Genomic DNA, 26,723 nt, shown 5'->3' on the forward strand with positions numbered 1-26,723 from the left:
ACCTTATTGTGGTGATCCTTTCATAATACATCCATGTATCAAATCATTATGTTGTACCTGTAAACCAAAAACAATGTTGCGTGTTGTAGCTCAGTTAGAAAGAAATCCCATGTTGCACTTGGTAGTGTGGCTCAGCGACTGGTTGAGCTGGCTCCCAGAGAACCCAGCTCAGTGGAGGTTTACGTGTTTCTGGAGGCAGGATCAGGGCGCGGTGGCTTGTCTGGTTCTGGCCCTCCTCGTTGGCTCTGAGTAGGTGTGATCCTTGTAATGCAATATTCATACCATTCTATTTTTTTTTAGTTTAATTTCATTTTAGTTTATCTGTAGTAAAATCCCTGCTGGCATGTCATTTAATTTGCTCCCTGTGCTAATGATGATTCTGAAGCTTTTTGCAGAAATGATTATATGGTAATACCAAAGATGATGGTGGAGTCAAGCCATCATTTACAATAATAGGATCATAACAAAGGTCCCAGGGTAGTCCTTCTTGTAATACTATGGGGAGGCGGGGCAGGAATCTGCTTGGCTTCCACATGTTTTATTAGAAGAGCCTCACTAGGGACCTCCCTCGAGGAAAAGGCCTTTTCTGGCTCTGACACTGAGCCTCTGGGCGAAATAAAAGGTTGCAAAGCAGTGGTCCTGGGTGAAGGTAGGTGGGCTGGCTCCACCTAAAATGGGACAGCTCATGGACGGGATGGGACCAGAGCAGGTGGAGACCAGGGACTGCTTCTGCCCTTCCACATTCGCTCCCACATCTGTGCAAATTGACATACAGCAGGGGGTGGGGAAGGGGGGTGTTCAGAGGAGGGACATGGTATGTGCCTGCCTTCCAGCACAGGTGCTTTTCTCCCAGATGTTAAGGTGCTGTGGGAGCCTACAGGCACTGGGACAGAGTAAATGAGATACCACCTTTGCCCTAGAGACTGGGGACAAAGAGCTCCTGAGTGTCCGCGGATGGAGTAGATGTCTCCCCAGGTAGGGGAGGAGACATCTACTGTTTAGTGAGAAACCAGAGGAGGAGGGACCTGTCATTGCCACCTGGAGAATCAGAAAATCTTCCTGAAAGGGTGGTTGAGCTGAGTCAGGAAAGGGGTGGGTTTAGGAGGGGGCCACTCCAGGCAGATGGAGCCTAGTCAGGCAGCAAGTGCTGGGGTCCTCCTGTTGTCTGAAGGGTCAGGGCAAGCTCAGGGAGCCTGTGGCTGATGCATGACCCTGCCACTCCTTCAGCGACTTGCTTCAAAAGCCACAGGGGAGCCTCAGACTGGCATTCTACTGCTCTTTCTTTGCTCTGGGGACCAGAAGGGGAGAGCGGGAGGAGAGGAAATGCTCTCAGTCTTTATGGCTCAGAGGCAGACCTCAGAGCATGGGGTTAAACTTATGGCAAGGCAAGTTCAGGCCCAATGATTCAGAAAACCCTTCTAACAATATAGGATGCTTAATATTGAGAAGGACTGTGTGGTGAGGTAATGAGCTCCCTGCCAATCAACGATTCGTTCAAACGCTGAAAGCCGGTTAGACTAGACTTTGAATGCACAGCTCTAACTGCTCCCCCTTCACCACCCTGCAACCTGGTGGTGCCACATATGAAATTCTGAGCCCATGGGTGGACCTGAGCCAATGGAGACATGACACTGGATGGCTATTTTGCATCTTAGTTTCATAATAATGAGCAGACAGCGAGCCATGACATCAGGTATTTCCTTTTATTAGCTCTTAGAAGACTCCTGCTGAAAGAGCTCAGAGATCCTAGGAACATCGTCTGCAACCTCGTCGAAGAATGTGGTGAGAAAATACATATACGTGTGTGCTTGTATACATGGGTCTGCTCTGCGGTGGGTCTCTGAGGTTGCTGCCTGCTCTGTGGGGGGAGGTCTCAGAAGCGCTTCTGAAGGGCAGACTGGATATTCTTCAGCAGGCCCCACTTGGCTCGGTTCTTCCCGTGCCCATCTGGTGTTAACACCTGCAATCAGAAGCAGAGAGCCGTGGCGCCAGCCGCGTGGGAAACAGCAGCTGCTCCGAGCTGGGCCCCTACTGTGTGCCGGCTACTGCGCACGTCATCTCACCAACAACTCCTGGCAACCCCGTGAGGCAGGTAGCCCTTACCCCATTTTATAGATGAAGAAACAGAGGCTCAGAAGGATTGGGAAGCTTTTCTAAAGTCCCATAGCTAACGTGTGGTGGGACTGCGATTTCACCGGCCAGGTTCTGCTTTCTTCAAGGTAGCTCGTGGGCACGAGAGTGGATGACAGTGTTGGGACTGTGACCCCAGATGGGCTGCACCATAGAGCAGCCCCCTGGGTCCTCCCAGTCTCCGCAAATCGCTGCTGTCACAGCTGTTGCCATTTGTAAATTTCAGCGACTGTGCTGGACTCTCCTGCCAGACTGTGAGCTCTGTGATTAGGGTCTGGGGAATCGACAGCCCTTCGTCTTTGTAGTTCCCGCATTGGTTACAGTAAAGAGAAGTTTCTTAGAGAAGTAGATGAAAAGTGAGTAGAACCATAATTTATAAATCTGCCAATCGGTTCTCTTTGACGTTTCGTATTCTCTTTGATCGCAGCGAATTGTCGGTGATACCTACACAAGGCAGACTGCACTGGGCATCTGGACCGTGGAAAAGTCCAATCTACCCAGCCGAGGGGTGGATCTCCACGGCTTACCCTCATGGTGGTGGATTTCTCCACATCCCCTTCCTTCCCAGTAGACGCCTACTGAAGGGGCATTTAGGGAGCGAGGCTGAGATCCCGGGATGAGAGACAGCGCTCAGGATCAAAGGGCTCTGGGTTGATGGACCAGGACTCATGGGACAAACAGGGACTCATGGGACAGACGGGTGGGGTGTGGTTTGCATGACAAAGCAATGGCTGCACCAAGTGCAGTGTCTCTCCACACACGGTGTCTAACTGTTTATGCTTCTATTCAAAGGGAAAGGGCCAAGAGAGACACTCATTACCATTCTGGTCTCTAGTTTTACACAATTTATTGTCGGTTTTAGAGAAAACAGGGTTCCATGCATGACACTGGATTGCCCCTGCCAGGTAAAAAGGGAGAGAACTACACACAGATAACCTGACAAAAGTAATACAGATAATGTAGGATGTACATACGAAGCCATCAGGGGACAGTGAGGACGGGTAAGTGTTGTGAGGGGTGGGAATTGCTCGTGAAGAAGAAAGGGTTTGGTTCCGCCTCACAGAGAGTCGGGGTCCCTGGAGAGCACGCCCGTGTGTGGTGTGTGATCGGGGCAGTGGTGGGCGAGGCATGTCTAGGAGTGAGGGGGCCGGATGACACTGTGCAGAAGAATCAGAGACGGGAACTCAAGATACCAAAAAGAAGTTGAAATAATAGTTGACATCTCCTTTCCTGCCCAAAATGCTCAGAGAGTTTTCCAAATGAATTTTACCAAACTTTTAAGAAAGATTTGTTCTAGAAAATATAAAAAGAGCAAAAGCTTCTTACCTCATCCTGGAGAACACTATGCTAAGTGAAATAAGCCAGTCAGAGAAAGATCAATACCATATGATTTCACTCATATGTGGAATCTAATGAACCCACTGAACTAACAAACAAAACAGTGTAGAAGACTGGTTTGTTCTGGCCTGGCAAACGTGACTCAGCTCTGTATGGAAAACCTACAGAAGCAAAGTGGTGGGCAGGAGCCAGACCTTCAAACCAAGTTCTCCCATGGGAATCAAGGTTAGAAAATGCATACAGATTGTTATGGCTTGCTCTTGCTAAAACTCCATCACCCTGGTCTAAAACAACAAATGTGTATTGTCTATCTTCAAGACAATATCCAAAGATGTGTGAATTTTCCCAAGGACAGAGCTAATCAGCTCATCCCCATTCCCCTCTGCATATTATTTTAATTTCCTTAATTGTACATAAAACATAGACAATAATATTCTGTGTAATAGGTAATAAATCTTTCTCTGATGTAAGACCCAAGGAAAGCAATAAAAGCCTGTCCAGGCAAGGGTCGGGGCGCTCCCCTCTGGAGAGAGTAGCCGTCCCATCCCTCTTTTCTCCTCAGGATTGTTGTCGCCTGTGCATTTGTTCTCATCATCAGCCACAACGGGCAAACTCTGCTGGCCAGAGTCCACCACAAAACAGAATCAGACTCGTAGACAGAGAGCAGGGTGACAGCTAAGGCATTTGGGGAGTGGCTGAGAGGAGGGGTGGAGGGACTGAACCAAAAGGACTCATGGGCGTGGACCACAGGGTGGCGATGGCTGTGGAGAGGGGAGTGTGAGGGGACTAAATGGTAGTGGAAAAACACAATAAAGAAAAGGAAATGTGAATTCAGGGTAACTTATGAGGGCAATATTTAAAAAGCACATTCTATCTAAAGCTATTATTTAAATCCTTTCCATATCTGGGGGACCACCTTGTAAAGTACATGACTGTCTAACCACTATGCAGTACACCTGAAACTGATACAAAATAACATTGAATGTCAACTGTATTTGAGAAATTAAAAAACCTTCCCAAAAGAAAAAAGTGATATATCATACACATAGAAGATGATTTGAATACATATTCAGACATTTCAGAAATATCAATTGTCTTCAGATTAATTGAGAAACTCAATGCCTTCCTAATCAAATTCTACCTGGAATTTTTTTTTTGTAATTCAATTTACTTGCTCTAAAATTTATACGAAGAAATATGGTTTTATGATTAACTAACTAAACCTTAAAAAAGAAAGAAAGATGATGGAGAGACCTACCTTAACAGGTCATCAAAATGCAGTATAGCGCTTGGGTGAGGGAGCAATAACACTGGTGTGGTGCTCACGAAAGAACAAGTAGACCAACGGGGTGCGGTAGAGAACTCAGAGACACGCCCACGCGTGGCTGGTTAATAGGACACCAAAGTGGCATGTTTGTCCTATACTAATGGAGAGGACGTTGCTTAGAGAAGATGGTCCTGGGGAAACTGGCTTACTAGATGCCCCAAAGAGTACGTCCAACTTAGTATGGCTTATAAAGGTGCAATGTGGATGAATTAAAAATCTAAGTTTGAAAGGTGACACTGTGAAATTAATAAAAGAATATGTGGGGGGGTTATCTTTGTGATCTAAACCTACGGGAGGACTTTTTAAGTAAAACTTTAAAAGGTCAAACCATAAGGGGAAAAATGATGACTTTAATCACATCAAAATTGAAGACTTTTGCTGTTTTGTGAAGAATGTTAAAGACAAATGTCAGAATGGAGAAGATATTAGCAATGTCTAAAATTGCTATCTAGACTAAATAAAGACTTCCTGCCAATCACCTAGGAAAAACGCAGCTGCAAAACTGGCAAAGGGTATTAGCCGTCTAACTACAGAAGTGGGCATCCTGAAAGCTAACGAGCACATCAAATGAGATTTAAACTTCACAGAAACAGCGCTTTATACCTGTTGGGCTAGCAAAACAGTAGACAGTCGGGTCATTCCAAAGCAGGTGGGGGCCTGGAACCTAAGGGCCCTCATTCATTCCTTATGGAAGTGTGCGTGCATGTAGTCACGTCAAGTAGGCGCACACTCCAAGGTCCAGCAATTGCTCTCATGGTAGATGCTGGTCAAGGCTGAGTGTGTCCTCCCAAAGCTCACACGTTGAAGTCCTGCCCCTCCATACCCCAAAATGTGGCTGTATTTGGAGATAGGGCCTTTAGAGAGGTGATTACGTTAAAAGGAGCTTGTTATCATGAGCCCTAATCCACCTTGACTTGTATCCCAACAGGAAGAGAACACTTGGGTACACGGAGACACATCAGAGGAACACACGCATCGAGTAAAGGCTGAGTGAGGACGCGGGGAGAGGACGGATGTCTGGGAGCCAAGGGGAGAGGCCTCGGGAGAAACCAGACCTGCCAGCACTTTGATTTTGGATGTCGAACTTCCAGCGCTGAGACAAGGTAAGTCTTTGTTGTTTAAGCCTCCCAGTCTGTAGCATTTTGGTACCAGTAGCCCTAGCAGACAAACATCCCTGTCCCAGCCACGAGGGGTCATGAAAGAGGCTGTGCACCACAGTAGTACTGGGAGTCACCTGGCTGTGCCCGTGGCTGACAGACGGGCAGAGTGTGGTGAGCAGGCGACAGCATGGAGTGGTGGAGGGCAAGGCAGCCTTAGAGTAAGGCAGTGGCTTCCAACCTTTCTCACCTCATGGCACGTACAGACTAATTCTGAAATTCTGCAGCATGCCAAAAACTATATTTTTGGCCAATATGACAAAAATAGCTATAATTTTAATTCACGCATACTGGATGGCTATTGTTGTGTTGGCTGTTGTCATTTTTTTATTTGACAATCTATGGGAAAAGAGGTCAGTGCCCCTGACTAAACAGTCAGACAGTACACGCTTTAAAAATTCTTGTGGCACACCGGTTGGAAATCGCTGGAGTAAGGGAGTAAATAAAGGTGCATAACAACGTGAGTGGGTTGTAAACACACAGGGTTTAGGGGAAAGAAGGCAAGCAAAGCAAGATACCTAACACAACACTTCTGTATAAGTTAATAACACACAAAACAATACACATCATGTAAGAACACAAAAGCAACAGGATACACATAAAACATATTAGATGGATGTCCTGGGAGGAATGTCCAGGAAAGGGAATAAATGCATAAACACAAAAGGGCCTTGCACAGGCCTGTGTTAATGGACCATGAACTGAGGTGTATGGTTAGTTCAACCTTGTATATATTAAGTTAAAAATAAGAGGTCTAGCTTGAGCCTAAACTCTGCTCACTCCAGGGTTCAAGCCCATCTGCAGGGCAATCCCAACAGCATTCCATTCACATGAAGGATAAAAGACCCTTTGGTGGGGGACAGGTTGGGGGCAGCCATTCTGAGTGTGAAATAGTGTTGGTCACACAGATTGTCCCCCAACCCCAATCCCTAAAACATATGACTCAACCCAGACAGAGGCTCTGCAGCAGGGACAGAGGACAAACCAGAGCGGGGATTTCACGGAAGCAACATGAGATGGCCCGTGGGGCCGGGAAGCCCCGATCTCTGACTGCACCCAACGCAGCTTCCATCCCGAACGCAGCGTGAGCAGGAGGGGCAGCACTGCAGAGACTCAGAGTTGCCTGCCAGACTACCTGCTACGCCCGTGTCAGACATGGGGTGGAGGGCTGTGGGGGGCTCTGGCGCAGACAGGACAGGGATTTCAGAGCACGGGCAGGGACAGGGGTGGTGCATTTCTTCTAGAGCTGTAGGGAAGGACCCAGAACAGTATCAGTTTGTGACTATTGTTGGGCCTGAATTTTTACATGCACTCTGATCTGACGTGGGTCATCTGACGGGCAGGTGGTGGTAGTCCCCTACAGAGGTCCACGTCCCAATCCCAGGAACATGTGGATATGTTAAGTTATGTGGCAGGATCTTAGATGTTGGAGGCTCTGAGCTGGGGGCCATGGGCCAAGTTGGGGGAATAGGCCAACAGTGTCTGTCCTCACAGATCTCGCAGCCTGGTGGCTTTGGGACTTGGACCCAGGTACACCAGCCCAAGACCATTGCTCTTTCCAATGCATGATTTTGCTTCTCAAAAAAACAAGTTGGCTGTCACTACTGTTGGCCCCAATGACATTCTCCCAGAGCGGAGTGCCAGGTCCCCAGGGCTGAGTCTGCCCTGCAGGGGAACAAAGAGCTCCCGTCTTAGATGAGACCTGGCTTCCCACTCAACTGCTTTGCGTACATGAGGGCAGACATGTTTTCTCTGAGTCTCAGTTTCTTCACCTGTCAAGTGGAGGCAGAGAACTCCCCACCCACCACGTAGTTGAGACGAGAGTGACAATATACAGTGTCTGACACAGAGCTGGCCTGCAATAAATGGGACCTCTAAAAAGTGTTCAAGTTAATGTTCATGCTTCAGGTACTATACTTCAAATAAAATCCCTTAAAAAAATCAACAAGCCCCAGACTATACCAAACCATATATGAAAAGTACTATTTCACTTCCTGTACAAAAGCCCGTATGATAGAAACATTGCATTTTGGAGAAGAAATGATCCTGCTGCCTCGTTAAATCATTTTAAATGAAACCTTTCAGGGACACCTGCACAAAACCGATGCCAGAGGAAAAATATTTTGATTTTATAGGAAAGAGCTGAAGTCATTACTTTTGTGAAACTTTATAAATGTCATTCAAACACGCCATCTTATTTTCATTTTCTGTGGAAGGCTTTACTTATGCTAATCATGACAAATGTTAGGGAGACCCGTGCTTCCCCTGGAATGCTAATGTAGCCGCAGACAGGGAGGAAGAAGGACTTCTGAAGGGACAGTGTGTGGCAGCTCTGTGACGCTGATAAAAATGGCGCTTCCAAAACCCCCTCATTAATTAGTGCTTTGCTCACTTAGAAATTGTGTTGAAAAACAAAGGGACTCAATGAGTTTCATTTCCAGGCAGGGAGTGCAGATTAATGGCTTAAACCCCATTTCAGGGAGAATGTGATTCTTGCCTGATGGCTAAGACACTTAAGAGCTTTCAGGCAGCTTTTGCTACTTTGTAATTATTAATTTTGTCTGCCAATTTATTTTTTCACTCTTTAATTTTGACATTCATTCCTATATTCATTTGTTTGGTCACAGTTTCACTCACGTAGTCACTCAATAACCATTGGGAACCTGCTATGGGCACAGTCTGAGGTAAGTGCTGTGGGAGAAAAAAAGACGAATTAGACATGAATTTTGTTCTCCACGAATTAGGGTTTAAGAGGGGAGACAAAACATCTGCTTAGAGCCAACATACTCCAGTCTTCCAGCCCTGTCCCTGTCCCTGCATTTAAAAATGACAGGAGAGAACATCGAAGAAAAATTAGTGACAGCATGGTGTGCTCTTCATGGGCAAGGCATTTCAGAGGAAATTTTTTTTAAGTGAGAAGGCAGATGGTATTAGATTGAAGGAAATATCCGTGGTCAGAAGCACATGCTACAAAACGCGGTAGCAGCTGTGGGTGTCCCAGGCTCTGGGAGGAAGAGTAGCAACGAGAAAGGCTCTGGGGCGTCTAACTGACAGGGTAAGGCAGGAGGAGCAGCGGGGCTGATGTCCCCATGCCACTTTCTCCCCATGTGAGTGCCTGGCCCTGGGGCGGCAGGAGGAAGTGCAGGTGCAACCTGGGCTCCGAAGCAGAACGGGACCCTGGGAGCTGGCAATCAGGATGGGGCGGAGAGCCCCGCCCTCCAGGGGGCTGGCCCCTGGGAGACTGAGCAGCAACAGCGCAACCTTGTGCCCACTCTACCTCCTGCTGCCCTGTGTCACTAGAGGCAGCGACCCATCTGATCTTCAGAGTCCCTTCTGCAATCATTTCATGGGACAAAGGGAGTGTCACTAGAGACAGACAGAGAGAGAGAGAGATTGAGATGGAGAGAAGTGAGGATTTTCCAGTTCACGTGGGTACCAGATCAGATGCATGTCCTGGCTGGAAGCGCTCTCATGAGACTCCCTTCTCTGTGTGCCATAAATTTCCCTCTTAAAAATCTTATTTTTCAACTACAGTTGATATTCAGTATTATATTAGTTTCATGTGTACAATATAGTGGTTAGACAAGTATATAATTTACAAAGTGATCCTCCAGATAATTCAAGTACCCACCTGGCAACATACATAGTTATTACAATATTATTGACTATATTCCCGTGACTATTTTATAACTTCCAATCTGTCCTTCTCAATCCCTCCAGCCCCTCAACCTCCTCCCCTCTGGCAACTCTCAAAATGTTCTCTGTATCTATGTAAATTTCCTTTTTCAAAAGCTGAAATGGATGGACTTCTTCTTTTTTTCTAAAGGATTCCTGATTAAAGCACAATCTATTCTGATTCCAAAGATTACCATCACAGTTGTATAGTGATGTAACTCTGAACAATCTTGGTATTTTTCTTTCATTTCTCCTGTGAATATCAATAAAATCTCTCTCTCTCTCTCTCACACACACACACACACAAAACCGTATCCCCCCCCCAAAAAAAAACCACAAAACCGTATTTCCCCTGGAGGTATATAGAAGAATCAGCCTTGCATTACAAAGAAGACAGGAATAATCCACCTTGTCTTTTTGGAGTCCATCCTGATCTGTTTCAGCTTGCAGATAAACAAGTAAATTTTTTTTAGCATAACTGGATCCCCAATATTGCATGGGACATACTTACACAAAAAAAGGTATTTGTTGTTTGCTTGAGTTTCACATTTAATTGGGCATCCTATCTTTGTACTTGTTAAATCTTAGCACCCAGTCCTTGCTTTGAGTCACCATTGGGGCTAACACATACCTCTTTTTTTGTGGTCCTTCTCATGCCACAAATATTGTTTACTAGACCCTGAGCTCCCTGAAGATAAAGATTATGTCTTATATTCTTCTGATTCTCTACATCCTAGCACATGCTTCTTTGAATCAAACTGAACTAATAATTCTTAGGATGCATTTGCAAAGTTGACGGTCAGCAGCCCTCTCTTTGGCCCTGAGATAACAAGCTTTCTGGGTCTAGGCAGGCAGTCACATGCGGGATGGGTTCTGTGGAATCATGATCATCCTAACAGACCTGCGTCCAGAGCTGACAAAGAGAAGCTCCTGAAACTAACGTGCACAGTACCTTGCAGACGTCGCTCCACTGCCCGGGACCATTATCATTGATGGCTCGGACTTTAAACAGATACTCAGTGTTCGGGGTCAGGTTGTGTAGCTCCAGACTCTGCTGCATTATGTCCCGAATTTGTCCACAGAGCTCTGTCTGCACGTTGTTGGGAGGGGACGTAATGAGTTCATAAAACTCCATCTCAAACGAGTCCACGTCTTCTGTGGGGCACGTCCAGTAAACCTATGAAATAATGAACACGTGGGTGTGATCCCAGCACCCACCTTTCAGCTTCCTTTCCCATAAAAATTTGTGTCATTGACTATCTGTGGGGGGCAGTTGAGCTGACCCCACCCTCTCTGGCTGCTGAAGACGTAGAATTAGACCTCGTGCAGCAGTGATGAAAGGCTGTGTGATGAGGCCTGACAAGGTACTTACAATGTGTTTTGAGGACAGAAAGATGCTCCTTTGAGTTCTGTGACTGTCAGTCCTCATGGAGGTGACTACGGTCCTAACACCACTAACCAAAGTAACTACCAACTATTAAATACTTACGTGCATCAGAGTGCATGTCAGGCACGCTTAACTCATTTAGTCGTCACAGCCCCCGGAAAGAAGATTTTATCGTCCCATGCTACAGCTGGGGCTCAGAAAGGTTGGATGTAGCAAATCCCAACAATGGAACTGCAGAATCCCAGAAGATGAAAAGTGTATATATTCCGACCCTGTATTTTATATACAAGAAAATACAGTCCCAGGGAGGAGAAATGACTTATTCAAGTAATAGAGAATGTATGTTCACACTCAAAGCAGGCAATCTCCACCCTTGGGAGGAGATATATTAACAAGGAACTATTAGCAGATTGTGCCTGTCATATAAATATTTTATAACAATTGTATTTTTAATAGATATTGCATGCTTTATTCCAATGTCAATAAATTTAAATGTGATAGTGTTTATAAAATTAATGTATAATTTCTTTTAAAGAAAGAGCAGACATGTCTTTCTCATAGTTCTGGAGGTTGGAGGTCCAAGATCAAGGCCCGTGCAGACCCGGTGTCTGGCAAGGACCTGTCTCCAGGTTTGCAGATGTCCTTTCTCTTGCTGCGTCCTCACACGGCAGGAGGATCAAGAGAGTTCTCTGCAGTCTCTCTCTCTCTTTTTAAAATTTTTATTGAATTTATTGGAGTGACGCTGGTTAATAAAAGTATATAGGTCTCAGCGTACAATTCTATAACACATGGTCTGTATATTGTATTGTGTGTTCACCACCCCAAGTGAACTTTCCATCACCATTTATTCCCCCTTTACCCTCTTCTACCCCCCCCCCCCACTTTCCTCTGGTAATCACCATCCTGTTGTATGTGTCTCTGAACTTTTGGGTTTTTTTCCTTGTTTCAAAAATTGTTATTAATTTATGTAACAATAAAATTTTTTTGCTTATTGAAACAAACATATGCACTATGAAATACTTAGAAAATATAGAAAAAGTATAAGGGAAGAAAATAAATATCACTTATAATTCCACAATTCAGTTAATAATTAATTATTATTTATTTTCTTTTTTGTATTGAAATTGGGTTTATTTAATATAATTAATTATTATTTCTTTCCCATTTTGAATATATACAAACACAGAGATACATGTGACTTGGATTATCTTGCTTTGATTCCTGCTTTATATCACTTATTATATATTGTATATTTCCCTACATCATTAAAAATTCGGTAAAGCACCAACTTAATAACTGTCCCACAAATGATTTAATCCTTCTGTAGTTGAACATTCAGGTTGTTTCTAATTTTGTTCTTTAAGAAATAATGGTGCAATAAGTACTTTAGAACAGAGACTTCTGCCAAGATGGAGGCATAGGTGGAAACACTGTGCCTTCTCCCACAACCAAGGTTGAATACAACAAAGGTTTGGAGAACAAAGACACAGTCAAAGAACAGAAAATTGAATTATACGGAAGTCCGACAACAACTAAGCGTTCAACCGGGATGGTAAGAGGGGCAGAGCCAGCAGCAGAGCAGGGTCGGGCAGGAAAGATCCCCCGACCTAGGCACGCAAGTGGCCCGGACCCAGTCAGGGTGTGGGGCAGACTGACCTTGGTCGCACATTCACGCACAGTGAGACGGACCACGCAAGCCCCAGGGGGCGAGGGCTGAGGGCGGTGGCACACTCGAGTGCAGTGGGACGAAACGCGTGGGCCCCACTGTGGCAGCTGCCGCACCTGTGGGGGCCGCGGCGGGAGGCAGCAGATGGGACGCCATTGCTCCTCGACCCTGCCCCTACATACAGCGTCACAACCCAGCGACTGAGTTGCCCTGCTCTGGTGAACACCTAGGGCTCCGATTCTGCTACATAACAGGCACGAACAGCTGAAAAGATGGCGCAAGAAGAACTCAAAGCCCCAGAGCCGATAACTCTAAGCGACCGAGAAATTGCTAGCCTCTCAGAAGCTCAGTTCAAGACGCTGTTTATCAGGATGCTCACAGAACTGGTTGATTATAGTCACAAATTAGAGGAACATATGAAGGCTAAACTAATTGAAATGAAGGGAAATGTCCAGGAAACCAATAGCAATGGAAAGGAAACTGGGACTCAGATCAATGGAATGGACCAGAAGGAAGAACAAAACATCCCACCAGAAAGGAATGAAGAAATGAGAATTCAAAAAAATGAGGAGAGGCTTAGGAACCTCCAGGACATCTTTAAATGTTCCAACATCCAAATTATAGGGGTACCAGAAGGGGGGAAGAAACAGCCATGAGTGGAAAACTTATTTGAACAAATAATAAAGGAGAACTTCCCCAGTCTGGCAAAGGAAACAGACTTCCAGGAAATCCAGGAAGCTCAGAGAGTCCCAAAGAAGGTGGACCCAAGAAGGAACACACCAAGGCACATCATAATTACATTAGCCAAGACCAAAATGAAGGAGAGAATCCTAGAAGCAGCAAGGGATAAGGGGACAGTCACCTACAAAGGAGTACCCATCAGACTGTCAGCGGATTTCTCAAAAGAGACCTTACAGGCAAGAAGGGGCTGGAAAGAAGTATTCCAAGTCATGAAATCCAAAGACCTACAGCCAAGATTGCTTTATCCAGCAAAACTTTCATTTAGAATGGAAGGACAGATAAAGTGCTTCTCAGATAAGGTCAAGTTCAAGGAGTTCATCATCACCAAGCCCTTATTATATGAAATGCTAAAGGGACTTATCTAAGAAAAAGAAGATGAAAAATATTAACAGTGAAAGGACAGCAATCTCACAGTTATTAACAACCACACCTAAAACAAAAGCGAACCTAGAGGACAGCTAGATCAGGAGTGGAACCATAGAAATGAAGAACACATGGAGGGTTAGCAACAGGGGAGTGGGAGGAGGAGAAGGGGGGAGAAGGTATAGAAAATAGCATAGACAGTAGGTAGAAAATAGATAGGGGGGAGGGCAAGAATAGTGGGGGAAATATAGAATCTAAAGAACTTGAGACACGTGGTTATAAACTAAGGGGGGAGAATGGTGGGGGAGGGAGTGTGTGGGTGGAGGGGAATGAAAGGGGGGAATAGAACAACTGTAATGGTATAATCAATAAAATATATTTAAAAATAAATACTTTAGAACATAAATTTTCATCTGAAAATTTTAAAAAGATTTTATTTATTTATTTTTAGAAAACAAGGGAAGGAGAGAGGGAGAGAAAAATCAATGTGTGATTGCCTCTGGCATACCCCCTGCTGGGGACCTGGCCTACACCCCAGACATGTGCCCTAACTGGAAATTGAACCAGCGACCCTTTGGTTCGCAGGGCCATGCTCAATCCACTGAGCTACACCAGCCAGGGCTTTATCTGAAGTTTTAATCATTTCTTTGGGGAGGGATTTTTAGAAATAAAATTGAGTTTTTATAAAAACTCTTTAGAATTTTTAAGATACATATTGACAAGTTAGAACTCCAATTTTAAGAATATTTTCTCTGGGAAAAGCCTATTTGAGATATGCTCATTCAGACATCATCTTCTGCATTACTGAGCACTGATATCTGTGTGATTTCCATTCCATGATGCTACAATAGGGATCAAGGATATTTTTATCCTTCAAACACCACTGTCTGGAAGGAAGGTTAGGCGTCTTCTCTTGACAGCCTGTGACTTGACTAGGTTTTCCTGTGTAGGCTCCTTTCTTGAGCTCATCCAGGGACCACTAAGGGTTGGCATGGAGACTGCTCTCCAAGCCCAAGCACAGAGCAGACGTCACCCTCCTTCCCTTTCTAGAGCAAGATCCTGCCAACCTCCCAGCAGGTCTGAGTTGTATAGAGAGGAGACCTGATGTCATCCCGGAGCTAATGCGACATACACTGCAGGCTTTGCTGATCTAGCATCATCTGGAAACGTAGGTTCAGTGGCTCAGTTGTGTTCATCTCTTACGTGAAGGGCAGAGATGCTTTGCTTTATAAATATTTTATAATAATTATATTTTAAATAAATATTGCATGCTTTATTCAAATTTTAATACATTTAAATGTCATAATGTTTATAAAATTAACTTATAATTATTCTTCTTTTTTTAAAATAAAGAACAGACATGTATTTTCCACAGTTCTGGAGGCTGGAAGTCCAAGATCAAAGCACCTGCAGACTCAGTGTCTGAAGGCCCATAAGATCCTTCTTAGTGTCAATTATAGACTCCAAAATATAGATTTTGATGTCCCAGGAGAACGGAAAAGTAAAGTCTGGTTTGTGCCTGGCTGTCATTTTCTTGTTTGGAGACCCCTGGTACAAAGTGTGGCCTGTAGACCAGCAGCAATGGCAATATTGGAAGTTCATTAGAAACACAGAATCTCAGCCCCACTGAGACCCACTGAAATGGGACCTGCATTCTAACAAGATCCCCCAATGCATATTCATATTCAAGCACTGCTAGGCTGGACTTCAAGGATGCTAAACTTGTCTGGAAGTGTGCTCTGGTTATGGAGCCAAAAGATGGGCTGTGCTGCCAGGAAGCAGAAATGTCCCTGGAGAGAACCCTAAGGTGAGAGAAGACAATGTTCACAGCAGCACAATTTACAATAGCCAAGTGCTGGAAGCAACCTAGGTGCCCATCAGTAAATGAATGGATAAAAAAACTATGGTACATTTACACAGTGAAATACTATGCAGCAGAGGAAAAGAAGGAGCTCCTGCTTTTTATGACAGCATGGATGGAACTGGAGAGCATTATGCTAAGTGAAATAAGCCTGGTGATGAGAGACAAATACCATATGATCTCATCTTTATGTGGAACCTAATCAACAAAACAAACAAGTGAACAAAATGTAACCCAAGACATTGAAATAAAGAACAAATTGACAGTAACCAGAGGGGAGATGGAAGGGGATAATGGGGGGGAAGGAGGGAAGGGTTTTCAGGAACAAGTGTAGAGGACACATGGACAAAACTAAGGTGAGATAGAAGCAAGGGAGGGAGGGAGGGGTGCCTGGGGTGGTGGTGGGGGAAGTGATGGGGGTAAATGCAGACAACTGTATTTGAACAACAATAAAACAATTTTAAAAAATAAAATAATGGAACATGTCAAAAAAATAAAAATAAAAATAAACTATCCAGTTGCATGTTTATCTTTTTTCTTCCCTGAACTTTAATAGAGTATTCTACAGCAGATTCAGCTGGATTTGAGAGGAATGTTAAGGGAAAAGCTTTTTGTCTGTCTTAGGCCAAGGGCATCAGAAAGAGGTCATGACCCGGAAGCCAGGTAATGGCAGTTGCAGAGATCTGTGAGAGATCCACCCCCATTTCCCCCCAGAAGTTGAATCTTAGGAGGTAAAAATTAGAATGACACTGGGGATTAACCCTCCAATCTTTTCAAATCAGGGAAAGTCTGGGTATTTTCTTTAGGAACGGCAGCTGTTTAGAGGAATCATAGTGGACAGATAATGAAAACTGCATTTCTAATCCCATTTCTGGCTCTCTTTACTATTGCAGGCCTTCCTCTGGGAAATATTACACTTCTCAAGAAGTCTGTCCAAATTATTTTGGTTCTTATATTGGGTTCTCTTTCAGTAGGGAAACTGCTTTTGAAGTGGGTTTGGGGTTTTCAGATGTATTCCTGACTATGGGTTAAGAACACTGTTTGATTTAATTCAGCCTTGGACTCCTTATGATAGGGGACTCAAGAGTTGGAAATTTTTAGTAAATAGTTAATCAGCCTAGTAGGTAATGCATATGTTAAAGCTATTGTTTCAGGAACTGCAGGTATGGCTGGCCACACCTGGGAGAACAACCAACCTCCTGGGGTACAGCTGAAGATCAGCACCTGGGGGACAACTAACGGGCCAGAGCAAGAATGCTACAGCATTTTAACCGAATTTTCCCTGAATTTCAAAACCCCCCGCTGCACTTTGTTCTCTGTCATGAAAAAAGCTGGCTTGGAAGGGAATGTAAGACAGTCTGTTAGGGTACGAACCCCCATCTTCTCAGATCACTGGCCATCTGAATAAAGCGCCCATAATGATTCAATCCCTGTCTCTGCTTATTGGGTCTGGTAGTGACAGGCAGCACGAGTGCTGGCTTTTCCGGTTTCACTCAGATTTCAGGAATGTATACCTTTTGAATGGGCTGACCACAAAGAGTCGAGAGGAGCCAACCTGAGTGACCAGACCCTAGAGGTCAAAGCGGTAAGTGAAATCTTTTCCGACTACCTGCCTCCCTCTCACACCCCACACCCTCTCACCTTCCCCACAGGGCCCAGGGCCTTTTTCTTACCTTGGCAGCTCTCGGGTACACCAGAGTCTGGTAGATAACAATTGGGCCCGGGGTCTTCACAGAGCCATCATTGAATGAGTCCCAGTTGTGAAAGCTGCTGCCGGTCTGCACAGACTGGTTTTCTGGCCCTGCACTCCAGTAGGTGTAGAGGCCATCTGTGGTTTTGGCTGGTGCAGTGGACTGGGCTCGCCCACAGGCCTCTAGACCGCCCTTGGCCCTCTCCCCGCCGATGGTGTTGAAGGACAACATGGAGGAGCTCCGCTGGTATATCTGCTGATTGCCGAAGCTGTGGGTGCTGAAAGTGACCTTCCTGGCAATCATCATTTCGGAGTGTGTGGGATAGGGGGAGGGCAGGGAGTCCCCTGAGGAGCAAACCTTCTTGGGTCCCATGGGGAAGAGCTCATGGATGGCACTGGAGAGCTCGGCAAAGTCCAAGGGCATGCAGTGCAAGGAGTGTAGCCGGAGCTGTGGGTCAGGGCGGTAGGTGCTCTGGATGCCGTCCTCGATCTGTTCCACCAGAATCTTGGCGGACTGCAGGAAGGCCACTTGGCCTGTCTCCTTTAGTGCTTCCTTGGAGTAGGCGATCAGGCCATCCATCTCGTTCACTTTCACGGTTGTGATGTTCACGTATTTTTCAATCTCCTTCTGCCTGGACACTTCTAGATTCTCGATCTGCTCCATAATCAATTTCTCTTTTTCCTGCAGAATGCTGCGCAGCTTGAGGAATCCATTTCTGATCTCTTTTCGCTTCACCTCCTTGTCAGCTTTAAAGCTGCTTTTTAAAATGTTGAATTCCATTAGGTCATTATCAATTTCATATCGGACTGAAAAACAACCAAGTTAGTTACTTCAGTTAATGTTTTCCTCTTGCCAGATGTCAAAGACAGTAGTGAACTGGAGCAAATTACTTTGGACTCCAAGGAAATGGGTGGAGAGGGAGGGAAGGCACTAGTAGCTGGGCTGAAACATGCTAGAATGCATTTTATAAAATGGTTTATGAAATGCATTTGGCCTCCCTCATTATACTCCTATCTTACTCCTTCTCTAATACTTCCCTCAGATATAACAGTCGTCCTTGCCTGGCACACTTCTATCTTGTAACAATAATCTCTGTGACCTTGGGTCTGAAGTTGGAAGTTCAAGGCCATCCTTGATATTAATTTTCATCAGATGCACTTGTCAGCAAATTGGACTTGGGAAGACGTGATATCACAAAGCGACTGGTTTTCCCTGTGTGAAGGCTAAGCTTTTGCAGGGGTAGGAGAAAGAACTAGATTTCTGATGACTACTTCTAAATGTTGCCATGCCTCATACACCAAAAACCCAGCTCTAGAGAGTAGGGCTACTCTCTCACATGCCTCTTCTTTGCTGGGGACTCTACTCTCTCAGGTTCAGCTGGGCTCCCTCTCTCACTTCCCCCACCTTCCTTTAACTAAGGGGTCTGCTATTACACTTCTGGGAGAACCCAATTCATCCTGCACCCTTTTACATGGTATTTGGATTTTAAGTTCACTTAGTCACTCAACAAACACTGATTGGACACCTGTTCCATGGCACCTGACTTTCGAGGCACTGGGATTACAGATATAAACATGAGAGGGCACCAAGGTCCAGGGTGCTCACAAACCCAATGACACTATAGCACAGAGGAGAGGAGGACACTATCATAGGGGAGCATGTGTCACGTCTCTGTCTGCCAAATGGGCACCTTTGTCGCAGGGGTTTAGGCATTTGATAGTGATTTGAAGACAAGTGGCCTATTCCAAAACAAGGTCCATGAAAGGCCAACTCTGCTGAGAACTGAGGAGTGGCAATCTGCTCCCAGTTTTACCCAGGGGTTGGGGTAATTAAGTCTTCTTCGCACTTGGTTCTTAACATAGTCCTGGGCCCATGGTGAGCTGGGCCTTTGTGCGTGGTGGTCATTCTAACAAAGATATGCATTTGAGTGAGAGAAACCCTAGAGTTCTGTCAGACCCTGGTGACAGGGACCATGATTGTCTTGGTTACCACTACGCCCAGGACGTGTAAGAGGTGCTTGAAAGACGTGTGTTGAGTGAAAGCTATTCCACATCCTGTTTTCTATTGTCTTTGGGGTGCACATCAGCAGCGGTACTCCCTGGCCTACTTTCTGAAGTCCACATTTTTTTTGCCCACCTCCTCCTGCACACTGGCCCAGAAGGGATGAGGAGGCAATGCAGATGAAGGCTAATAGGAAACTCAGGGTGTGGTTGCAGTGGGGGTGAAAAGTGCCCCCTGTCCTTCCCAAAGGTAAGCGCTACTGTGAATTATGACAGCTGAAATTCCTTTTTATGCATTAATTTCTTTGACTATTCAATAGTTACTGATCATCAAAGATACTTGGATAGAATATTTCTTGGATAACAATATTTCCTTATTAGGGATTAGTTCAGCTTAAATACAGTAAAGGTCTGAGAGGTAGACGAAAAATTTCCTAGATGAGGGGAGAGAGGCAGCCCCAGGAGCAGGAGAAGGAGGAGACCAGAAGCCTCCCTCTCCCTTACAAATATGACAACTTTGTAAGAGCTGACTGAGAGCAAAGTCAAATCAAAGTTTCTTTCAGGCAAAATACCTAAATGCAGCTATTATTTATCAAACATGTGTATGAACCAGATCCATGTTATACATATTATGGATCATATTCATATGTTATTATATATTACCCATATCTTTCTATGAGGAAGAGATCGTTCCCATTTATAGATGAGGATACTAAGGCTCAGAGAGGTTGAGTGACTGTGCAGTGTCACACAGCAAGCAAATGGGAGGAACCAAGGCCTGTCCCTAATTTTTGCCTCATGCCAAAGCCTACATTTTTCATTGCTCCAGCTGTGGCTCTCAGCCCTCTGTGAGCTCCAGAATCACCTGGGAAACTTTAAAAAACCCTCTTCTCATGGCCTCACCTCCTGAGATTTTGAATTGGCCTGAGCTGGAGTTCAGGAATTCAGGTGAGGAAATTTGCAACTAGGTTTAGAACTAATCCAGGGAATCTTCTGGGGATCCTTTTAAAAACCTGGACTCCCGTGTTGCCTGGAATAAGTGGAGCCTGAGGTTCTGTGTGTCTCGTGAGCTCCCAGGAGCCTCTGGTCCTGGTTATTGGAGCTCCTTGGGCACTGCCGATGTGCAGTGCAGCAGACCCTGCAGCTCTGAACACACGACTTCTCTCCAGGGCCTGGAGTCTCTCAAGTAGTGTTCTTAGATTTCCTGCTTTTGAATTACCCAGAGATCTGTTTACAATTCGTATTTATGGCACCTCCCCAGAAAGTAAATTGAGTCCTTAAGAAGTTTGAACCCTGGGTAATTTTTTTTCCTTAGCAGGGATGAGCAGGCCAAGTTCTTTACCTGTATCTCAATGGACATGTCATGAAGGTGGCCTCTGTGCCCTCTCCAACCTCTAAGCTCTCTGGAATGGTTACTGGGCCCTCTTTCCCTGAACTGAACTTCACTGTCTGGCTTTTAGATGCTGTGGACTCTGAGCGAACTATCCTAGGTTTCTCCTGTGTTCAGTGTTTAGCCTTTCTATGGTTGTTACAGCAGCCGCAGGCAGCAGCGCCTTCCCCATGCTGAGGCTCCAGAGAATCCAGCCCTGCTGTTGAGGTCGGAGTGGGTCTGCCATTGACTAGCTGCCTTTGCCAATTACTCCTTGGAACTCCACTTGGCTTATCCACGGAGGGAATTTTAATGCTTGTACTGTAGGATTGTTGAGGAGAGTGGATGTAATTTCTCCAAAAGGACTGGGTTAAGTAGGTCTTTAACAATGGAGATATTCTCAGGGGAAAAGGGCCCTAAAAGGGTTCCTGGGATCCTCATGTCTCATCAGGTGACTGCACACCCAGAAATTACCGGGGCCGTTTGCTGAACCCCATAAATATGGTTGTCCTGAGTTCCATTGTGGAAACTAGGGTCAGTTTCTCCTACAGAAACTAAAACCAGGTTACGTGTAGCCAATATGAATAACCTTGAGCAGGCATGCAGAAGAGAGCCACACTGTTGACCAGTAGCGTGTTGGCCATTTCCGAACTTCTCTGTTATGTGTTTACCACAGAGTCATTTACTTTGCTCTTTGCAAGCTTTGGGGAAAATCCATCAGGGAAATTTTTAAACTGAGGTAACTCTTAACACTGATTTAATTCTTTCCCCCTACAAACTGGGAAAGTACTTCAGAAATCTCACTGTAGTGACCAAACACCTTAGAAAGGCTCACAGAACTTCAGGGGAACTTCGGGTCAAACTCTTCATTTTCCAAAGGGGAAAATGGGACCCAAGATCATGGAGGTACTAAGTAGGACTGTAGAATCCTTATGGACTTTGTTAGTGTCAGATTGCTTATTTATTTATTTATTTATTTGCATGCCTCACATAGAATAACTCATTTAATCCTCACAGTCACGCAGTGAGGGAGTTACTGCTATTTATCCCCATTTTATAGATGAGAAAACTAAGGCACAGGAAGGTTCACTGGCTGGTGGTAGCTGCCAGGTACGGACCCCAGGCCGATGACTTGCAGCTTAGCTCAGCGCTATTCTGGAGGGGAGAGAGGGGACCAGACCTGCTTTGAACTTGGCAATGACGCTGAAGAGCGCAGCGGACCTCTCGGAGCAGGCGTCAATGAGGCTGACAGTGTCGTGGCCGTTGTGCAACGCGGTCTTGCAGAAGGTGCAGAGCAGCTGGTCATCGTCGCGGCAGTACTCTATGATGCGGCTGGACGGGTGGTGGATGCAGATCTTCTCGTCCTGGTCCTCGGTGCTGGTGTCCACAAAGACGTGGTCCTGCATGGCCACGTCCGAGTGGAAGGCCTTGAGGCATTCGTTGCACAGGTTGAGCCGGCAGGTGACGCAGCGCTTGTAGGCAATGCGGCGGTTGCGGCAGACCTGGCAGAGCATGGGCCCAGTGGAGCGGTCGAAGCGCCACTTGAGGTAGCCGTGCTGCTGCATGTAGCGCTTGGTGAGGCGCCCGCGCAGGTAGTTCTCCGGAAGCTGCATCTTGTGGCTGTAGGGCATGCAGTGCGAGCGGTTGCACACCGGGCAGATGAGGATGAAGAAGTTCTCCGTGACCTCTGCGTGCTTCTGCAGCCGCCGCAGGCACTTTTCGCACAGGCTGTGGTTGCAGGGCAGCATAAACGAATGCAGGCGCAGCCGGCTGCACATGGGGCAGGAGAGGTGGTCTACGAGGTGGCTGCTCGCTGGCATTGTTCTCACCTCCTCTACCTGGGTATCGCTACTTCCCATGCGCAGGGCAGTTTTGGAGCTGAAAGGAGAAGCAAACACAGGTCGGGCTTCAGGACACAGGCTCCACACCTTGCTCCATTTCCCCACCTCAGAAAGCGGCAGAGGGCCACTGAGAGCAGGCCTGTGGGATAGCCAGGAGTGTGGACTAGGTACCAGGGTGCCTAGTTCTAAACCTTCCTCCACTATCTTTAGGCTGGGTGACCTCAGAGAAGGTAATGACGCTCTCTCTGCCTGTCTCCTCATTATAAAGTTAGAACCCACATTAGGGAGTTTCTTGAGAGCATTGCGATTGAATTTAATACCTGCAAGGTGGTCGAGAATCTCTGAAACTAAGTGCTTGTTACTTTTGAGCCAGAGAAAACCAGCCAAGACTGGCCTGGCACTAACCGTCTGGCCTTGGTGTTCTGTTGACCATAACAATAACCCAGAACAACAACACCAGGCAAGGCCATTCTGGGACTCTGATGAAGCAAAGCAGAAACAAGACCACTTCATCTTTGGACTTGGACGAGAGCAAGAACACTGCCCACACCACCCAAATGACCAAACGTCCCTTCTCCTGTTTAATGAGAATGACTGCTGCGTTTTCACCATGACTGCAGCCTTAGGCTCCCTCTGTTCCTCCCTACTTCTAGACTACATTTAGTAAGATACCCAATAGCAGATTTACCCCTGCATCCTCACCTAACAAGAACTTAAATCCTATAATAATTCATTGATGCCTTCTTATCAAGAATCTCACACAACCATGTGTGTGTCCCCACTTGCTGTAATTAGGCAATGCATCCAATCTCATCCAACTACACGCGTGTTCTTGCTGGGTTTTGCCTGCAGGTTATTGACATCAGTATTACTATTAGTGAAGGATGGAACACTGAGGAAGATGGGTAACATGTCCTTCCCAGGACACCAGGAGGTCAGTCCCTGAGCCAAGCCTGAAACCCAGGTGTCTCACCAGGTAAGAGTTAAGGATCTCAGCCCATAACTCTTTGATTGCACAGGATGGAATGTACCACTATAGGTACATCACTTACAGGTGCAACAAAGGTGGCACCTTTGAGATGAGTTTCTTAACCTCCCTCATTCTTGGTTTCCTCATCTGTAAGTCAAGGCTCACAGTGCTACTTCTTTCATGAGAATTTTACAGAGTCTACAGGAGGTAATCCACGATGAGTGCTTAACCGTTGGTACCTAGTAAGTATTCCATAACCATGGCCACCATAATCACTACCCTTACTACTAGCCAGCTGGTGTCCACAGCAAAGCAAAGCAACACAAGTGGTCAAGACCATGAAAAGTGTGTGCCCACATGGTTTGTGTGTGTGTGTTCTGTCTAATATCTGAGACTGATTACATGTATTGTAGAACTATGGACAAAGTAAAAGCATACTTCTACAATTTAAGTGCAAACTGGGGCAAAAGCAGTTTATGAAAATGAATGAATTAGCTATGGGGATGGAGGTGTTACCAGGTACAGAATTTGTGGCTCTTCCTATTTCTTTTGCTCTATTCACATTAATGATGTTTGGGTGTTGATCTTAACATTGTGAATGTGTTCTCTTCTGCTTTTGCCTTCGTGGTCCCTATATGCCCCTGTCTCCTTCCCCACTCTCTTGTCCAGAGACCTATGTCTCAGAGCCCAGACAGTGGAAGGTGCTACCCAAATATATTGGAATGAGTGGCCTTGTGGTGGCAGAAGGAGGCCCTTGTGAAGATCCATGAGCCTGGGAAGCTCATCCCTTAGGACGTGAATGCTGGGCTCCAGGCTTGTTCCCTCTCTGCCTTGCCAGCCTCCAGCCTAATTCTGGAAGGGGTCACATAGAGGAACAGTTCCATTGTGCATGTGTTGGCTGGATGGGCCTCGCTGGTTTGATAAGGCGGGACTCTGAGAATCAGGTATAGAAGGAGGCAGCATGAGAAATCAGAAAAAAAGAAGGGAGGGAAGGTGGTGTTGGGGGAAAAGAGAGAAAGAGAGAGCAGAGCTAAGATGCAGGTGTTACTGGCTCAGAGAGCTGGGGCGAAGGTGAAAAGAAGTGAGAATAAGAGATGAATAAGGCAGAGAGGGCTGAATGAACCAGAGTGGGACAGGAGGAGCAAGACACTGAGCAGTAAGCGGCGGTGAGGAACAGGGGCAGCCACGGTTCAGAACCAGGAGAGAGGCCTCTGTGCACCCAGAGCCAACCTCCTGACACTTGCAATAGCATCTTTGACCGTCTTCTGAATGGCTCAGGCTTAGGCCTGGGCATTCACTGGCTACAATCCCATGCCAACACCATCACCTAGCCCAGCAACCTTGCCTTCTTGCTAAGATGTCTAGCCTCTGCCCCTCTGTATGGCTTTCCCCCTCTCCCAAATCCAGGTCTGTTCATCTTGCGCCTGAGTTCTCACTGTAACACCTGGCAAGTCTCCCAACTTCCCTCCTTGTGCCATCCAAGCCATTCTGTATTTTAGAATCGCTGGAGGTAGGGTGCAAACTTTTAAAATTCTGGTGCCCAGGTGGTACTACAGACCAATTAAATCAAAATGTCTGGGGAGGGGGGCCAGGCATCACCATTTTTTAAAGATTCCCAGGTGATTCCAATACAAAGTGAAGTTTGGGAGCTACTGACCTAAGGCATCTTCCCAGGGCACAAATGTCATCCCTCATCCGTTGAAATAGGCTCAGGGACTCTCCTGGCTGATGCATAGAAAATGGGGCAGCAAGGAGGGGGGAGAAGTGTGGACTGCACCTTAGAGCTTCTCCAGCCAGAGCCCCTGGGCTCGCTACTCATGCAAGGACTACGAGAGATCCATGAGCAAAGAATAACATTTATTAAGCATCTACTAAGTGGTTAACTGAGAAATGGATCATACTCATCCCCCAAATTCACCCAGCCTTTGCTCACAGAATTGCTTTTTTGACCTTGTAAGGCTTCAAACCTACCTCTCCAAGTCCTGTAATAGCGCTGAGCTTTGATCTTTGCTCCTCTAAGAAGTCCATCTCTACTACTCCAGGTCCCCTCATGTGTGACACAAAAAGACTGGTTTGGTCAGAGCAAGAGGAAATATATTTGATGGCTGATACAGAGGCTTAATGCCCTTAAAGAGTCATTGAAACCCTCAGAGCCGTGTCCGCTGGATGGGAACAAAGAGAAGGCTGGCAGGAACTCACAGCTGCCTGGGGCCCTTTTGTAGGCGGTGGGGCCAACAGCGGCCTGTGGAAGCGACCACTGTTCCAGTAAGTGTTGCAGATATCAAGAGTTCAGAGGAGAAAGAGGAAGAGCAATTTACATTTTTATGTTGCATAACATTACAAAGCACACACATCAATCCTCATGCCCACTGATTCATGGCAGGCATTGTTCCCTCCCTTTCATAGCAGAACATTTAAAATTGAGAGCACACAGACTCTGGGTTCAGATCCTGAGTGCATCTGACTGGCTGTATGACCCTGGGCAACTTCACCTCCAAGAGGCTCACTTTCCTCATTGGCAGGGTGGGCACAGAATGAGAGTCCCGTGGGGTCACACAGGCTGGGCCTGATGAGTCCCTTCAGCACTGAGGACTAGCTATTACTATCTTGCAAGGGGAGAGAGTGACACTCAGGAGAGCACAGAGCTCAGTCACAAGATGGTGGACCTTGGATTTGGAACTCAGGTCAGTTCGTGGTCAAGAACTGTTTAGGACACACTTAATTGCTACAAATTCTTGGCCTCCTTTTTCAAGAGAGAGAAACGGACTCAGGGCGGAATCACCGACCTGCCCTGTGGACTCCACTGCCAGGGGGTGTCCCCAGTGTCCTGAGCCGGGGTGGCCCACACAGGGTGCCCTACACTCACGAGATGCGGATGCTCCTGAGGCGGCCCTTGCGGAACGTGATGGTGGCATTGCGGCAGCAGCGGCTCTCGTAGTAGTAGCACTTGACGTTGCTGCTGGCCGTGCAGCAGCACTTGCAGTTGGGGTCATTGGCCCAGGAGCAGCAGCACCAGTGGCAGTTGGGGTTCTCGGCGCAGGTGCAGTGGCAGCACTGGCAGTTCCGCTCATCCTTGTAGGGGCAGGGGAAGCAGGTGCAGTTCCGCTCGGAGGTGAACAGGAACTTGCAGCACAGACAGGAGCATAAGCGAGGACAGCACCTCTGCCACGTGCAGCACGGGGAGCAAACACACATAGCCGTCTCCAT

The 26,723-nt window shown here is 46.3% G+C and overlaps 1 protein-coding gene across 1 annotated transcript; it reads right to left on the reverse strand.

Annotated features, from left to right (window-relative positions):
• Positions 1 to 1,873: 1,873 nt before the first annotated feature.
• Positions 1,874 to 26,723, reverse strand: TRIM42 (tripartite motif containing 42). Its single transcript, XM_037061159.1, has 5 exons — positions 26,383 to 26,723; positions 21,886 to 22,583; positions 17,319 to 18,142; positions 10,580 to 10,804; positions 1,874 to 1,960 (listed from the first exon to the last, which is right to left on the reverse strand). Exons 1-5 carry the CDS (start codon positions 26,721 to 26,723, stop codon positions 1,874 to 1,876), a joined length of 2,175 nt encoding a protein of 724 aa, XP_036917054.1.

Source organism: Sturnira hondurensis, unplaced genomic scaffold (genome assembly GCF_014824575.4).
Source record: "Sturnira hondurensis isolate 20B ecotype Veracruz unplaced genomic scaffold, ASM1482457v3 Scaffold0013299, whole genome shotgun sequence".
NCBI classification, from domain to species: domain Eukaryota; kingdom Metazoa; phylum Chordata; class Mammalia; order Chiroptera; family Phyllostomidae; genus Sturnira; species Sturnira hondurensis.

Bases quoted from the DNA above. Each gene is read 5' to 3' on its own strand.
- TRIM42 (XM_037061159.1), bottom strand. From the start codon at position 26,723: ATGGAGACGGCTATGTGTGTTTGCTCCCCGTGCTGCACGTGGCAGAGG. The intron at 18,143-21,885 runs GTCTGGTCCCCT...GTTGTTTTTCAG, and splicing joins CATTGCCAAGTTCAAAGCAG to TCCGATATGAAATTGATAAT. The intron at 1,961-10,579 runs GTACTGTGCACG...TTCTGATTGCAG, and splicing joins AGTGGAGCGACGTCTGCAAG to GTGTTAACACCAGATGGGCA.